At 32.4% G+C, this 17417-nt stretch overlaps 2 protein-coding genes across 3 annotated transcripts; one reads left to right on the forward strand and one right to left on the reverse strand.

The window, feature by feature from the left end:
• Positions 1-1051: 1051 nt before the first annotated feature.
• On the reverse strand, positions 1052-16489 carry LOC124375203. Of its 2 annotated transcripts, none has more exons than XR_006923665.1 (4): positions 16078-16489; positions 7796-7904; positions 1905-2918; positions 1052-1319 (listed from the first exon to the last, which is right to left on the reverse strand). XR_006923665.1 is itself a non-coding variant. In XM_046833312.1 (4 exons), the coding sequence occupies exons 1-4, from the start codon at positions 16311-16313 to the stop codon at positions 1209-1211; spliced, it is 792 nt and encodes a 263-aa protein (XP_046689268.1). In that variant the 5' UTR covers positions 16314-16489; the 3' UTR covers positions 1052-1208. The 2 variants fall into 2 exon arrangements, 1 of the variants encoding a protein (XP_046689268.1); XM_046833312.1 differs by having other exon boundaries at positions 2583-2918.
• Positions 10368-12312, forward strand: LOC124375204. The gene is made up of 2 exons (XM_046833313.1): positions 10368-10680; positions 11808-12312. The coding sequence occupies exon 2, from the start codon at positions 11912-11914 to the stop codon at positions 12215-12217; it is 306 nt and encodes a 101-aa protein (XP_046689269.1). The 5' UTR covers positions 10368-10680; positions 11808-11911; the 3' UTR covers positions 12218-12312.
• Positions 16490-17417: the final 928 nt, after the last annotated feature.

Below are 17417 nucleotides of genomic sequence, written 5' to 3' on the forward strand. Positions count from 1 at the left end.
AGCAGACAATTCTGACACAAGTAGCAGTGAGGCAGAAAGTGAAAATGAAGAAGACTCCGAGGTTTTGGCTACGATGTTGCCCCGCCTGAGAGCGAATAAATAATATACAAGTGCAAAGGTAAGAATATTATTAAGTCAATCATGCTTTTTAACGTATTTCATTTTAAAATAGTAGGCCTAAAAATTATTTAGTGGAAAAATTTGATTATTTCATAATTTAAAAATATAATTGTTCGATAATTTTAAAATTGATTATCTTGTTATATTGTTTTAATTATTTTTAATCAAGCAACACGTCATGCAGTGTCCAATATAAGCAACATGTATATTAATTTTGTGTGTGTTTAGTAATCGTTTAAAATCACTGAAAAGTTGTATGGAAATAAGCAAGTACTTTACTCTGACTAACTGACGGGACGATTTGTTTTGTTTTAATCGATAGTTAGTTTGTAATAACATTAATAAACTATACAAGTAATTTAAATATAATATAGCAAACTGTCAACGCATTTTAAATATTGTTTTTTCAATTATACTGATAAGTTTTAAATGTTCAGTGTCAGTGTTAGTTGTGACAGCGCAGCGGTTTATCAGCCACAATGCGCCAGCCGTGCCGGGCGGCAGCGGCAGTTGTGTGGCAACGTCGCGCAGGCCAGTCCATTCTATTGGTCGCCGCCAACTGCACTCTCTGGCGGTTCCTTGTATAAACACGTATTAAGTAAGCTACTTGTTAAAGAAAAACATCAAAATAATCAATTTAATCAGTCAACTTAGAAACACTAAAAACCATATTTATTTAAGGACATAATTCTAATTTTTATATTATATATGTGAGTAAAATTAAATTGTTAGGTGTAAAAAAGGAACTAACATGTATATGGTAACTTTAATAAATTGTACAAATAGTTTGAAAAAACAACGATTATAAAATGCCATAAAAAATTAAATTTAACTCCAATACGGCAAAAAATTCTTTTTAAACTTTCTAATCTGTAAAAACAAAGTAAATAAACAACTAAACAATTAAACCCAACTTAAAACAAACAAAAACTACACATTAAAGCCAAATTTTAATATTTCAAAACATTATTCCTTCACATAAACCATTAAAAGTTATAATTTAGGTCTGGATTTTAAAAAACCACAATGCTATAACTGATAAGTATAACTTTAAACTGGTCTTCATTCAATTCATTGGTCTTTCTTATTCAAGATACAGCATAGTTCATCTCTGGACCATGCTTGATAACTACCAGTTTTGGAATGCATAGATAAAGCATGTACATAGGCATTGGCGTGATGGCTGAAGTCAATTTAATCTAAAACAAAAAAATATAACAGAATTTACTTTCTAATGTGAAACCTCAGAATACTGACAACTGTAAGACAGCAACTTTAGAAACTCTTAATGGGCTTAATACATTCGTGCTGATGTGGACCATTAACTATTGGTTGTCTATGGACAATATTTGTTACATCTCTTCATGGACTAATAACTTAGTATTCTGCCAAATTCAAAAAAGTTTAATACTAAATATATTTGTACAAAATATATTCTGTGACTGTTTTTTTTATTATTCTTTTAATAACAATAATTAGATACAATGAGAATTTATTTAAAGATTGTCTTTATTAAGGTAGGCTTCTTATGGGTTTACTCTTTTTATGTGGGAAACATGTAAGCTATAGGCAAATATAATGCACTTATTACCAGAAATGTGCAAAAAAGTGTTGGTGTTTTATAACTATTAAAAGAAATATATATATATATATATATATATATATATATATATATATATATATAATATATATATAATACTATTTTTATAAAATATGCTGGCATATTTAAACAGTTTTTGAACTTATAAATATTCATAATACCTGTTGCTTAATAAAGGACTTACCTCATTGATCTGCAGAACAAAATATTCTTTCACATTTGTGCAGTCAGAAAAATTTGAAATGAATTTAAATGAAAAATGGACAGCGAACTGAAGACTATTAAAATACTATGACTGATGTTAGCTTCCATTTAACATTATAGCAGAAAATTGTCGGATTACTGTCTTGAACAGAAGTCTATTCATACTCAATACAATTAATCTTGATTCATTCTACATATACTCTGTTTTTATGAGTATAAAGGCAGGCAGCATTTGAGATTATGTCTGAATTCATCTGGGTATACTGTTTTATCATCCAACACTGCACATAAAATTATTTATTAACTAAAGAAATTTAAAACGGTTTTATCTTTATCGTCTTTGCTTTTTAGTGAATATAGACGTATTCAATATTTGTATCATAGTCACTGTTTCAAATATATTTTGCACCGCTTTTGATTCTTGTAAAAATTTTATTTTGGTTTCTTATTTACTGGTTAACTGAAAATAATTATGGTCTTCTAGCAAGGTTGGCACTTCTTTGTAGTTTTCTACTGAACCTGAACTCAATTTTGTTTGAAAAAAAGGTTGTAATTCAGATACAACAGATTCGTTTACTGTAATTAAAACATAATTATTATCTATTTCAATGAAATCTTGGGAACAATTATTCTTTGAGTTAAGTGAAATAACACTCACTTCTTCATTATTCTCCCAATTGTATATTAATGTTTCCAAGTTCACTAGACGCTGAAAGAAAGTTTCTGATGGTGCCTCTGATAGTAGGTTTGCCAGCCTTTGAGTTTTTGATAATGCAATTTCATACCTTTCTTGTTGTGATATTACATTTACTGAGTCTATCATACTAGGTATCTGTTGATAGTTGGATTCCACCAGTCTACTGTTTTCTAAATCAGATGATGTCTTCAATATTTCAGGTACAAGTTCCTCATGAATAACATTTATTTCATTCATATTTCTTGCTTGTAAAATATGTTTAAGTTTTCTTTGCCGAGGTAGAAATTCATACATTTCCTGTAAAACAACACATGTTTCAGTACAGAAAATAAAATAAACAGTTTTAAAAGTAAAAGTAAAGTAAAGAATGTCTTATTTTACCAGGCGAAGTTAGGGCTAAGAAGCCCTCTCTAACACTTAACCTGGGGACCAACGGCTTAAAGGTAACTTCCGAACCACCACCAATGGCCGGGCAGGCAGGCCGCTTGCAAGGACAGGATCGCTCAGCGGTCACCTATCCAAGCAGCGGCCACACTCGACGTTGCTTGATCTGGTTATCTTGCGATAACCGCCGTACCCGCTACACTGCGTCTTTGGCATTGGTATTAGATAATCTATCATGAAAAATTTTAAAAAGCTAAATATGCTCTAATACCAAATGACACATCTTCTAAACTACTAGAGATCGACAGGTTACCTATGATGACCATAAGAGATGGCTCACTGAGCTCAACTAGACAGATTTAATTATCCTGTCAATTCAGCATGCCACACAATGGCTAACTGTATTCAGAGTCTTTACTCAGCATGTACATCACTCTGGCTCAGATTTTAAAATCACAGTATCTGAATTAATGTTTTATATACAAGCTGTGTTCATAACGTAATGCGAATTTTTAAGTTTTGTGGGTTTGGAGTCAGATTGTCAAGATTTTTTAAAATATGTGCTAATGCACCTAACGTATAATACAATTTCCAGCTGTATTCATTGTTTAATTTTCCAGTGGCAGCTGTTAAGGTTAGACATGTTTTATGAATTCAGTGATTTTTGTTTGTTACAAAAATGGATCAAAGAATTTGTATAAAATGTTATGTGAAAAATGATATAAAGTGTTGGAAATCTTCACAAAAATCTATGAGTCTGGTATGAGTAAAACAAGGGTTTATGAGTGGTATAAACATGAGGACCATGAGAACATTGAAGATGACAAACGCTTCGGATGCCCCAACACATCAATAACTGATGAAAAAGCTGAAAAAGTGGAAGAAATGGTTATGAATGATTGTTGTTGTTGTTGTTGTTGTATTATTGTAGAGAAGTCACTGATGATATTGGCATATCATTTGGCTCAAGCCATGAAATTTTTTCAATGTTTTCAGTATGAAACATGTGGCAGCAAAATTTATTCCTAAATTGTTGAATTTTGAACAAAAACAGTGGCGAATGAAGTTGAGCAAGAGTTACTAAATAAAGTCAACGACGATGCAGAATTACTGAAACGTGTTATGAGAAGTGGCGAAACATGAGTTTACGGATATATGGTGTTGAAATAAGGCTCAATCATCCCAGCGGAGGTATTCTGGATTACCAAAACCAAAAAGAGGCTTAACAAGTGCAGTCTAACATGAAGGTTATGCTCACTGTGCTCTTCGATTTTAATTGTATAGTGCATCAAATCACGAATTATAGCCACAATGTCAAATGGTCAATAAGGAGTACTACTTGCGAGTTCAATGCCATTTGTATTTGGAAAACCCCTGGACGTGGCAAAATAATTCATGGCATTTGCACCATGACATTCAACCTTTTCACACTTCATTGCTTGTACGTGAATGTTTTGTCAAAAATAGTTCTTTTAGCTTGTCCCGGCCTCCATACATGTCTCTGTGACTTTTTTATTTCCATCGGGTAACATTTTTATGTAAGAGCAGTTGCTTTACAAGCATAGATAACATTAAAAGTGCATCGCTGAAAGAGCTAAAGACTATTTCAAAGATTGATTTTGACAAGTGTTTCGAGGATTGGAAGAAGTGCTGGCAACAAGGACCTAATATCTAATGGAAACTATATTGAGGGTGACAACATGAATGTAGACAAATAGATATTTAAAAAAAAAATGAAAATTCCCGTTAGTTTTTTAACAAACCTTGTACATTTACTAGCCGTATTACGTTCAAAAGTTTTACCTACAAGTATGACCACAAGGCAGTGAGTGTAATACTGCATGGTCAAAGATGAGGCCTCATTCTTGGCATACACTGAGAACTGATTGCACACATTTCTAAATCAGACACCATGTGAGAATGTATTTGCAAAACAAGGGAATGCTACAGGAATTTGGTGCAGAAAAGTTGATTAGTCTTTGCTTTCAGGGACAGTACTTCAACCTCTTTATATTTGCTTCACAAGTGATTTATTTCATTCAACATCAGAACTAATAAGAATGAATGTCAGATTATCAAATTGTTCTTTTATTTCCATTGTAGTATTCAATGTATTGGGTGGATCTGTTTCCTTTTTTTAATGCAATAATGAGTACAGTAAAGAAAAATAAGTGGATTCATGGTAGTCTTTAGTCATCAGTGGACATAATCTTGACTAACAATTACTAAATGGTTAATAACAACAACTTGACACGTAACATATTGCCAAACTTTCTAATTTGAAAGATAAACTTTAAGAGAACTTCATCTTAGAAAACTTTTATTACCACAGAGACAAATTTGTACTAAGCAATCATGACAACACAAATCTGCTCTCAGCCACATTTTGGCTGAAGCAGGCAAAACTTAAACTTTTGTTATTCAATGGTGTTAGCTTGCTGGCAAACACATTGGTATTTAAAACAGGAGATGTTAGCAATTTTACATAAAGTTAGCTGATGTTATATTCCATGAAGGTTAATGTGTCTAGTTACATTTCAGAGATAAATTATACCTCTTGAAACCTTGGACTCAAATCTTGAAATTAATTTCAATGTTTAAAAGATGTAACTACAGATGATGGCAAAAACATATTCACTATAAAAAACCAGAGTAATTGAAAATACACAATTTATTCTGTATGAACAGCTGGAGGTGTTAAACCCACAGGAAGATTTCTCAACCACACCTTGGTAAAGATTATAAATTCCGATATTCCAATAAAATTCTGAAATAGAGGGCAAACTCTTAAAAAAAATTAGATTCAGATACCAAAAATTATGGTTCTTGATTCTAATTTCAATTCCTGTTTATTTGTTACTAAGAAATAAGAATATATAGCCTGATTCTAAAAATATATGTTCCACCATTTTTATTAATGATGGCTGAAAACAAAGATAATTATTATAAGGTAAAAGTACGCCATACCATGTGCTGCGTAATGGGTTTCACTGAGGTTGCATACCTAATCTCAAGTTAGTAGCTTATTTTATTAGGTTACATGTGATACTATGTCATTTATGTTAAACGACATTTTGATTATATTTACTTTGTTCACAAATTTACTTATTCTGCGATTATCTTGTTGCATCAGTTCATTCTCAAGATATCGTGCTGACAGGGCAACAGACATACAATTTTTCCATCCTCGAGTGATAGTCTTCACTAAACTAGGCCAATTAACGACTATGTAATTTAGATAAGAAAGTAAAAGCAGGCTTACATTTAAAGACTAAAAGGATGATTCCTCATGTTATTATATACACATTAAAAAGAACACTACGAAGAAGAGGAATAGTCTTCCAATCTGGTAAAAGTAAACATTCTCTTCCTATCCTATACAAATTCTCATGTTAAAACCTGGTTAACTAGTAACTAAGTATATAATAAGCTAAATAGTTTAGTTTTGTTTCCATTAAAGAAAATATGACCAGTAGGAGCAGCCAGCCAAAAATTCCAAAGTACCCTAAAGCCAGGATAATATATTTTAAGACATAAACGTACATATATTCTTAAAGATGATATATTTACACATCTACACGAATGAAGATAAAGACAAAAACTAGTGAAGGTCTATTTGTTTATCCCCTCAGAAGCAGAAATCTCCGCAAGACACGTGGCGATGCACAACCATTGATAGACTAGAAAATACAAACCATAAGCAAAATAATATTTATAAAACCACAATCATTTCTTAATTTTGTGATCCATCTACTTCTTTTTTCATATGGAAAGTAAGACAATAAAACATTTTAATGATTGGTAATTTTCATCTGCCAAACAGATGTTGTCCACGGATAGATGGAGAGTGCAGATGGCCAAGCTGTCTAAGATATTGAATTTTGGATTAGTGCTAGAGATAGTGCAGGTTCAATTCCTGTCTTGTACTGTAGTATTCTTCGTCAGTACCATCAACTTGGTAATTTATCGACTCTCTTCCTTATTCTGTTCCCTATAAGAACAAGCAGAATAAGGCTTAAAAGAAAAAATGTCTCTTCTTAAAAATTAAAAAAACAATGCAGTAACGCGTAATATATAAAACACATACTGTGAGCAAAATATTAATTTAAAAACTGCTGTTATTTTATCTGTCTATGTTTTCTAATTCTCAATACTGCTAAGAATCAAGGAATCAGTATTGAATCCCTCTCAAGGATCAATCCATGTCTAATTATAAATATGACAAATTACAAAACTGTGCAATACAGTGGACCAGTTGAGTTTGCTGGAAAATAGCTGGTCCGCCAAACTGGCAAACCAGCTGTAATAGTAATCTGCTCTTCATGGACATACATAGTGGCTATCTGAGCTCAGGGTACAATCATATTTTGTAACCAACTACAGGGTGACCTCAGACTTCCTTTTTTTTACTTATTCATGTTCCAAATATTGTTTCAAGTCTAGTACTGTAATTAAACTAATTTGGAATCATTTATGTTTAAAATATTGTACATAATCATCCAAGCATATAAATACCAACTAAGGTAACTATTTAAGCTATTATTTTCTGTAAAGATAAATGGATACTAGTCTGTGTTGAACTACATATATTTTGCACCACGTGAGTAATCTACAAGACAAAATTGAATTATTTTCTAAAAAATATTCTTTACAAATATCATTAGTTACTGACTGAAAATTACAGCAAATAATACTTATAATTTACATAAGAACTGTGTCTACAATAGGGATTAGTTTCACTCTACAGTAGCCTAAACACCAAAACTGATCTTAAAAAAGTGATAACTTACTTTTGAATGGTCGTGATTGTGAGAATCATTGAAGTCATATGTTTCAAGATAGCAGCCATCTATAGAAATCCGGAATTTCATTTTAAATGGACAATCTTGCCTAACGGTTCTGAAAAAAAATATTCCTTATTAATTAAATATGCATTAACTATACCAAAGGCATACTATAACCATATAATGAAACAGACTAATATTGTATCAAAAAAAAGTTGCAAATAATGAAAATTATCAATCATCAACCTGAATTGAACGGTTGTCTTGTTATTGGAGAATGATTACTTCAGTATTAACTAACCAATTTATCTGAAAGAATGAAAATGTAGGTCCAAGTACCCAATAATGTATGAGGCATGTTTTAGAGGTTAAGTAGGTAGGCACCTGTTGTTATACATATAAAAAAGAGACATTTTAATTTTTACATGAAATGCTGCATTTTCTTTCTTTTCTATGTAAATACCATATTAAATAACTAATCTATAGATAAGCCACTTTGAAAGTGACCGGAACGAAAAATTTCTTGCGCATAGGGGGAGGGAGGAACAGGAGCTCGACCACGCTTACCACCACCCCCTCTTTCACTGCTGGATCCTTTACTTCCTTTATTTTCTTTACAAGACACAAGTGGGAACCGAGTGCTTTGTTTCCCTGCGTTAGTGTTTTGGAGCATCACGCTATGTTTTGTTATTCTCGTTATGGAATAACAAATATTATTATTTATGTTAAGAATAGTTCATTGCATCTATTTAATATGTTAGTATAATTAAGAAGTATTTTAACAAATGTTTATTGTTAACAGCTGTTGTTATTACTACTGGGTTTGTAAAACAGCTGTTATGTAACAAATACTTTACAAGTGGTAAAGTGACGACTGAGGAGTGGTTGGTAAGGAATGTGGAGGGGGAAGTGAGTCTGCGCTTCTTCTTCCCCTCCAAATCTCTCTCATCCTACTCACCCCCGCCCCCTACACTGTTCACTTAACAGGTTGCTTTAAAAGCGGCTCATCTATAATTGAACAACACAACATGTTTTTGTAAAATGTTGTCATAGATGTTTGCCACTTAACTTAGCAAACACTTCAAAACAATCTGTTTGATCCTATTATTGTCACTGTTGTGCTGTCCAAGATGCTACTTTAGTTGGAAAAACACATGGTAGTCACTGGTTATTAGTCAAATGATGCAGTGCGCATGTCTTGAGTATGGTTTGTACATGTGGAAATAAACAAAAAAATCATAAGAATTGAGTGAACTCTTATTTAAATAAATATAAAGAAACATTTACAATAATTCACCATCTACCTCAATGCTGTGTGATCCGTCATATTTTTTTTATACACTCTTACTATTTACACTATGAACATTATACAAAGTAACATGCATTATAAACAAACCCTACAGCAAAGTATGGTACTACACATTTTTGTTCACTAAGAAACAAGGGTTGACTGAAAAACTACGATTAGGTAGAAAGTGAATATGTCACACATATGTGCAATGTTACGGTTGGTGGATTTTTGACAGTTGTACTACTGACTATCTCACGGCAAACCAATAAATATAGTACCATACCCATGAAATTCCACTGTATTAAAACTGCATTTATTGTAAGAATAAGGGGTTATATTGTAGTATTGTAGACAATGTATTGAATGTGTATAGAAAGTTTTATCAAAATCGGCTAGTACGTTTTTGAGGTACAGCAATCCATAGATTTGGTTTTTCAGTATTTGACACCAACGGCCTAAGAATGAGGGTTAAATTGTAATATAATAGATCATGTCTTGAATGTGTATAGAAAGTTTTATCAAAATCAGCTGGTACGTTGTTGAGGTACAGCCAACTATACATTCTTCCAGTAGTGGACCTGTAAAATAGATATATCTCTGAAAATAGGCACGGCCTATGAATTAGGGTAGTAATATACAATAGTAGATCGTGTTTTGAATGTGTATAAAAGTTTTATCAAAATCAGGTAGTACGTTTTTGAGGTATGGCCATCTATAATGTGGTTTTTCAGTATTCGACATGTAAAATTATATATCTCCAAAAATAGGTGTGGCCTAAGAACGCGAGTTATATTGTAATATAGTAGATCTTGTCTTGAATGTGTATAGAAAGTTTCATCAAAATCAGCTGGTACGTTTTTGGGGTACAGCCAACTATAGGTTCTTCCTGTTTTGTGTTATCCTGCATTTGTCCTGTAAAATTTGAGTAGACTTGTCATTGAAACCTGTATTTGTATTTGTATTTTAGAAAACCCATTAAGAATATTCTATATATATTTTTTTTGGTTAATCTTTTTCTCTTCAAATAATATAATTAATTTAGTTTTGTTAAATGAACAAGTTCATGAACTAGGTTAGAAGTAGTTCAGTAACTAGGTTATGAGTAGTTGATGAACCTTGTTAGGATTCGTGTCATAGGATTAGTTCTTTCAATGGATGGGATCTATTAGTAGTTTCACATTGCTTGATTAGATATTATCGAGCACTCGAGTGTTGAAAACTTATTATACTGAAGCTGCATTATTTTCAAATTTATTTTTATCCACACTAGTAACAAGATTTGCGTTATTAACCAACTGCAATAGTCCTCCTGAACAAAACTATAGGATAGGGTCTGATAAGTGGACTCGGATTTTTATATTGATATTAATAAACGATATAACTTAATTATAACTTTCGATATTACCAACCGATTCTGATTTTTGAACAACAACTAACTTGTCAACAACATCCACAACAACAACATCTATTATAAACACTTTTTCATATAATAAACGTATTTTCTTTTATAGATAATAATAGACAATCGAAAGCTCGTGGAGGACCATGAAAAGAAGTTTAAAAAGTGGCATCCCAGCCGACCTGCTTGCATATCATCTCTGTGAGTATTTGTACAGTACAAAAAATAAAGTATGCTTTTAAAGAGAAGATGCTTCAACAACTTTTCGAAAGCGGTTAATCATTGCTACCCAGGAGAAAACAAATAATTAAGCATATTTACTGTTATAAACCTTTTATATGTTGTTATCATTTCATTATTATTTATGAGTTTTTCCTATTTCTAGTTCTAATTATATGTTTAATCATTAGAGGTAATTTATTATTTATAAGATTTTATTAATTACTAGCTGTTACCTGCGGCTTTGCATTCAAATCTTAGAACCAAAGTCCTTATATTACTTAGTAAAAGCAATTATGATATAATATAGGGAGTCCTATAAAAATTTTAAAACGTAAGTAGGTATACATCAGGTAGATATTATTTAAGTTCAAGGTAAATAGTATCAGAGTTTAACTTAATTATTATATCATGTTTGGCACGTGTAGGAGCATTTCTGATTCTAATTAATTATATACATAACGTCAATGCTGAATCTGCCTTGTCATCCCGATCAAGAAAACACAAATCTCAGATGACACAGGTTCCAGAAACTTACTTTGGTCAAAAAGCGTATATTTCCAGTCCTTGTCATATATTTCAGGTCTAAGATATCTCCAGTACTATAGTAGAGTTTGCCTTGTTGTTCTGACGAAGAAGAAATTATATACTTACGTAGGACCGAGATGCCTACTTCGGTTAAATAGTGCCTACTTAAGACCATTTAAATTCACTTACCTATTATGTTACAGTTAGCTTGCCATATTGCCTCGATCAAATTTTATATACGTTTGATTATCTAGTTCTCGGAAATCTACTTTGGTCAAAATCGTGTTGACATAGTTGAGTTTGCTAGGACTGAAAAGACTATTACTACCTAGGGGGATGTCCTACCTACTTCTGGTATAAGGGGGAAATCCTTATTAAGGTTATGCAACATTCCAAAATAATCGTTATTAAAGTTTTGCGTTACATTTGTTTTTTGGACTGTAGCCAGGGAAAGAATGAATCGGATATGTTAGTATTCATTTCTGTTTGTCCGTAAGCCATTGTTAAAATGTAATATCATAATGTCAGGAAGCCCACCATTTTAAAGTACCTTATGTGAAAACATTTATAACTTTGTTCAGAAAACCTACAACGACTACTGCGACTTCAGAAAAAAGCTATAAGGATTCTTAACTGCCTGGGCCCCAGAGACACCTGTAAAGAAGCCTTTAAGAACCTAAAAATCATGACAGTGATTGCCCTCTATATTCGGGAGGTTATACTGTATATTGATGGGAAGAACCTACCTCGAGCTGCTGACCACCACGACTACTACACCCGACATCCTGCAAACTACCCACTACCAGCCCACCATCTTACACTATATGAAAGAAAACCGTCATATGCTGGCAAGAAGCTGTACAACATATTACCACAAGAACTAAAAGCTCTTATAGAAATGAAGCTGAAGGCATCGCTGAATGACTGGTTGACATCAAGACCCTTCTACACCCTAGATGAATATGTGCACTGGAAAGACATTCAAGAGTGACATTATTTTTGTATACAATTTGAATTGTATCCACTGTAAACTGACGCTATACATTTCTCTAAGAAATTTTGTAATAAAGAGTTTCTGATTTCTGATTTCATTAAGGTTAGTTTTATAACAGTATTTAATGCATTAGATGATTTTAATTAATCACTGGCGCAATCTGAAGTAAATTTTATATATTAATGTTTTATTTACTATCTGCATTACACTACCGATCAAGCACTGTTTACTTATTATTGATAAAATCCAAATGTAAAAAATGTTGCAGAAAGTTTGTCGAACTGTAGCTGTCAACAGCTGTCAAAATACGTTTTGTTTTTATAATAACATTCAAATGTAAACAAACTAATTTTTCAATTTAAATTCAACTTTATTTGGTGAAATGAATGTGTTATGGTTGGTAAAAAGCACTCTAAATGTTAACCCTCTCCCGGGCAAACGCCTCGGCAGGGCGCCTGGCGCTAAAGTCCAAACGCCTCCAACTGCTTTATCAACGCTCTCTGCTTTGTGCTGCTGTCATACGGTTGTTTGGGGAACTAATACTGGAAATATGTATTGGCAGTGTCATTGTTGCCTTGTTTATTCATAGTTTTATGACTAGGGATGCTATCTAGGATTAATAATTTGAAACGGTTCATTGATTACTTCATTGACGGTGATCTAGTTGTTCAGTAGTACAATTCTTTCTGACTTGTCCTGCAATCTTACATAATTTTATGAACTATTTGGGACTTTTTATAACCACTTATTTACTGAAATCATTTCGTTAGTTGTTTTCGCAGTCTTTACAATTTGGTTCTGTACCTACTTCATAGATGGCAGGTTCAAGGTGTTAGCGTGATAGCATCATTTTTGTGTGATTTTAATTTTCCTCATAAGGTTGATACTTTTTTTTATAAATACAACATTATTATAGAGGATTTAATCATCTTCGTAACGATGTATAATACATAATATTTTTATTAAAATAAAGTTCTTAACTTAGTAAAAACGCGAATAGGTGTCCCCTCGCGGCAGAGCGGTTATTTAATTCAGCCCAATCGCACCAAAAGCGCGTCGCGGTAATTCGACCGGGAGAGGGTTAATTCAGACCAAAAGCTATACCTGTTCCAAATTTCAGCACAATCCGTATAGCAGTTTCAGCGTGATTCGAGTACAAACATTCAAACTTTCGCATTTATAATATTAGTGGGATTTTACTTTAAAATATGATTGTGATCATGACTATGGATTGTTGATAATATGATTTATAAACGTGTATTCGATAAATGAATGTTAAGTATCGAGGGGAGACATTAATAACCGCCCTACACTCATTATTCGATTGTTATTATCGAACAATTCGATATATTATCCAACTTCGATGTTACAATTTTAAATACATAAAATATAAAATTTTAAATAACATTACTAAACAACTATGGCCTAGACTTACATATCAAAGAAACCTTACAATATTTATAACTTCTCCAGCTTGATATCAATAAGTAACCGCTTTTGTGAAATGGAGGAAAGAATTCTCCCCAAGTGTTACCAGAAGCCAAACCTACATGTTGAAGCCACTTAAACAAATCTCGTCACTTGTGAGAAATATCTCGCATATTTTCCTCATATCCATCACCAATTACTATAGCTAATAAGTTGATGTCATATGATAAGTTAAATAAATTGTAATATCGAATTATCCTTCAGATAAAAACAATCGAACCATTCAATAATAACAATCTAATAACAAGTGTAGGCTGCTTATTAAAGTCTACCCAGTATCGATGGTTGTACTAAACAATATAAAAAACCGGGTACGATTATCGTACTCTACCCAAACTATATAATATTTTAGAAGATAAAAATTACAAATAATGAATTTTAGAACACTAAAAGTGAAACTAATTTTCTTGCAAGAGAGTAAAAAGTAACTGTTTCATTTGTCAAGTAGCATTTTGTAACTAGTAATTCCGAATTGGCCAAAACCATTTGTGATCAGACCATCTAGAATTTGATATTTTCGTGATAGGTACTAACTCGAGAGATGTTTATCTTACTTCACCGAAAGTGCAGCCACTGCCTGCACTGATGGCCGAAGGCACTTGTGTCAGGCTGATAACTTTTATTCTTAGAGATTTAAATTAACATAAACATCAAATTCCCCTGATTTCAATATTATTAGGCCTACCTACTTCTTATGTACTTCCGGTATAAGGGGGAGTGTTTAGTAGGGCACGTAAAGAGTTTACGTTTTAACCGAAACGAAATTATTTCCTTTTTAATTGAACATGGAATTTTTAATAATGAGTGTATTTGTTCGTTGTGCGGTCGCGTGTTGTTTTTAAACCGGGAGACTTTGTTGTTTCATTGCGATAGGAAAATTAGAAAAAGTACGTTAGTAAAAAAGTTTTAAATATTGCAATTTTTAAAAATCCACTTTTTTGTTGCTGCTGCTCAGCTATATCCGCCAACACACTAATGGTAAGTGTTCTCTGTTAATATCCATCTATATATTTATGTTAGAGTTGTTCATGATTTATTAAGTTTTCTTCACTTTACATAATTGCCTTTGCATTACATTTCAATTTATATTTCTGATCAGCCCCTCTAGAATTTGATATTTTACTAATAGGTACTAGGACTATCTCGAGGGATGTTTTTCTTTAACTGACATTGGTGCTGCCCCGCGCTGATGGCCGGAGGCACTCGTCTCATTTTGATAACAAGTAATTAATTTGTAGCTCGAAATTAAGAAAAACATTGTTCATTTGGATCAAAATACTGCTCATTTCAGTATTATTTTTCATTTACGTTTGCAAAGATGGCGGCGCAACCGATGACGTCATCATGAGGTTGAATCATGGTTACAATAGGTCACGTGACGCTCGACGTGGATGTAGAACATGGAAATATTACTCCGCGCGTGAATAGTTGTTTAATTTTTTATGTTCTAGAACTTCGTTATTTCTCATTTCCACCCCTCAAACCTTATACTCTTTTTGTTCTATAGGACGATTCCAATAACTTAATAACGCAACAATTTTATTTTTCCACTATGGCCGTTAATATGATAATTACCAATGTAAACAATAAACAGCAAAAAGTATCTGATATTTTGAGACTGAAAATGGTGATTGATATGAAAAAAATATGCGAGATATTTCTTACAAGCGATGAGATTTGTTTAAGTGACTTCAGTATATGGGTTTGGTTCCTGGTAACCCATAGGAAGAAATCTTTCCTCCATTTCACAAAAGCGGTTACTCATTGATATCAAGCTGGACAAGTAATAAAAGTCTAGGCCATAGCTGGTTTTTTTTGTTTTGTAATAGTAGTATTAAATTTGTTTTTTAAAATTGTACTTTACAAGATTCTTCTTGCTACGGTAACTTATTATAACTCTTATTGTGTACGATTGTTACATATCGAAGTTGGATGATATATCGAATTGTTTGATAAAAACAACCGAAAAACGAGTGTAAGCCGCTTATTAAAGTCTCCCCGAGAAGAGTAGTTTCACTTTTAATGTTCTATTACTTATGTCATTGTCTACCCTTCAAACGTTGTATTTTTTTCAGGAGGCCGATAGCAATAAGTTAAAAACTAGTCTAATGCCACTCATTTGCTTAGTTTATAATCGCTCAGATAAATTATTTACGGTTAATGACACACCTATCAAAAGCAAGTGTAGTTATAGAAAATTGTTAACCTTAAATAGATAGGCTAATTTGGATTATTGCAAATAATCAAGAAAATGAACACCAAAATATTGTTAAAATGCATGAAAAACATAAAAATAATAACCAAGCAGCTGAGCAAGTTTTAGTGCAATTTGGAAATTTATGATAAAACTTGTAAATATAAGGGCGAACCTGCGACCTGGGCGTATTCCAGTAGATAAGCTCTTTCTTTCTCGTTTGCAATAAATACATTTAAAATCAATTTCGTAGTACTTCAAACACTCTTTCATTGGTCTTATAATGTTTTTCTTTCTAGCAGCATTAATTGTTCGTGAACTTGATATCCATAATTGTATAAATTCTTTCTTTTCTTTATTCCTGATGAACTTTCGAAGAGCTTCGTAAGAAGAAAACTTAATTTCTTCCATCCTGTATTAAATACTACAATGACAATAAATATATTATAATATGAGCAGCTAAAATTAAACGTACAACTAGTTAACGTCAGTTTGTTTGGTAGCACAGCAATTTGTTTGTTTTGAAATGGACAGTTACAAACAATCTGTAATCGTAACGTAATGTAACGCTCAAACTGTCTGTCTGACGTGTGACGTCTGTTTCTGTATTCTGTTATCGGTAACTTGTTTTTTTTCTCTAATTGTTAGCTCTAGGCTAGGCTTCGGGAAATCCCATGCCGTCTCAACTTACTATTTGTTTCTTGACGTTGGAGTCTTGTAAGGATCTAGGTTATCTTCTCACTAAGGGTCCATCAGGCTTCCTAGGTTGAAACACCTTATCCAGGTTACATTTAAGTTACTAATATGCAGAGAGATACTTTGTTTTAAATAAATTTAATAAATTTAAATAAATCTTAATTGAGCTCAAAAATTGAAGTAATTTTTTAAAAAATTCTAAATAGTTTAACTGGAGAATTTTAGTTAAGTTTTGAACATTCATCCCATACTTATTCTTTATTGATTGTAAACCTTGGCTTCTAGCATGGTCATATCAGGGCACGTAAAAAAGATATGTTCCAAAGTTTCACTATGACCTAAAGTACATTTCAGACATGGTGGAGTGAAATACTGACCAATAGTATATAGGTTTTTTATTTATATTGGCGTGACCAAATTTTAACCTTAGAATGTTGATTATTTCCCATCTTTTCATTTCAACATATTTGAACCATGTATATTCTGGTATCGTTTCAACAACCTCTTTATATCATCGGGCTTTATCTACTCCTATATACAGATCGTTACTTTTTGAGAAGTATAATTGTTTTTGGTGTGCTCTGAAATCGTCTATGGATATATGTAATTGTTCTATTCTAAGTAGTGCCATCTTTGATTGCCTCTTTTGCTAATTTGTCAGCTATTTCATTACCTGCAATACCTATATGACTTGGAATCCACTGCAGGACAATAGTAGTTTTCTTCAAGTCTAATATTTTGAATATTATTGAGAAGATTAGATTTTGTTTTGATAAACCTTCGAAGCTGTTTTCTATTGCATTTCCGCTGCCTGTGAGT

The sequence above is a fragment of the Homalodisca vitripennis genome, chromosome 1, assembly GCF_021130785.1.
Source record: "Homalodisca vitripennis isolate AUS2020 chromosome 1, UT_GWSS_2.1, whole genome shotgun sequence".
NCBI classification, from domain to species: domain Eukaryota; kingdom Metazoa; phylum Arthropoda; class Insecta; order Hemiptera; family Cicadellidae; genus Homalodisca; species Homalodisca vitripennis.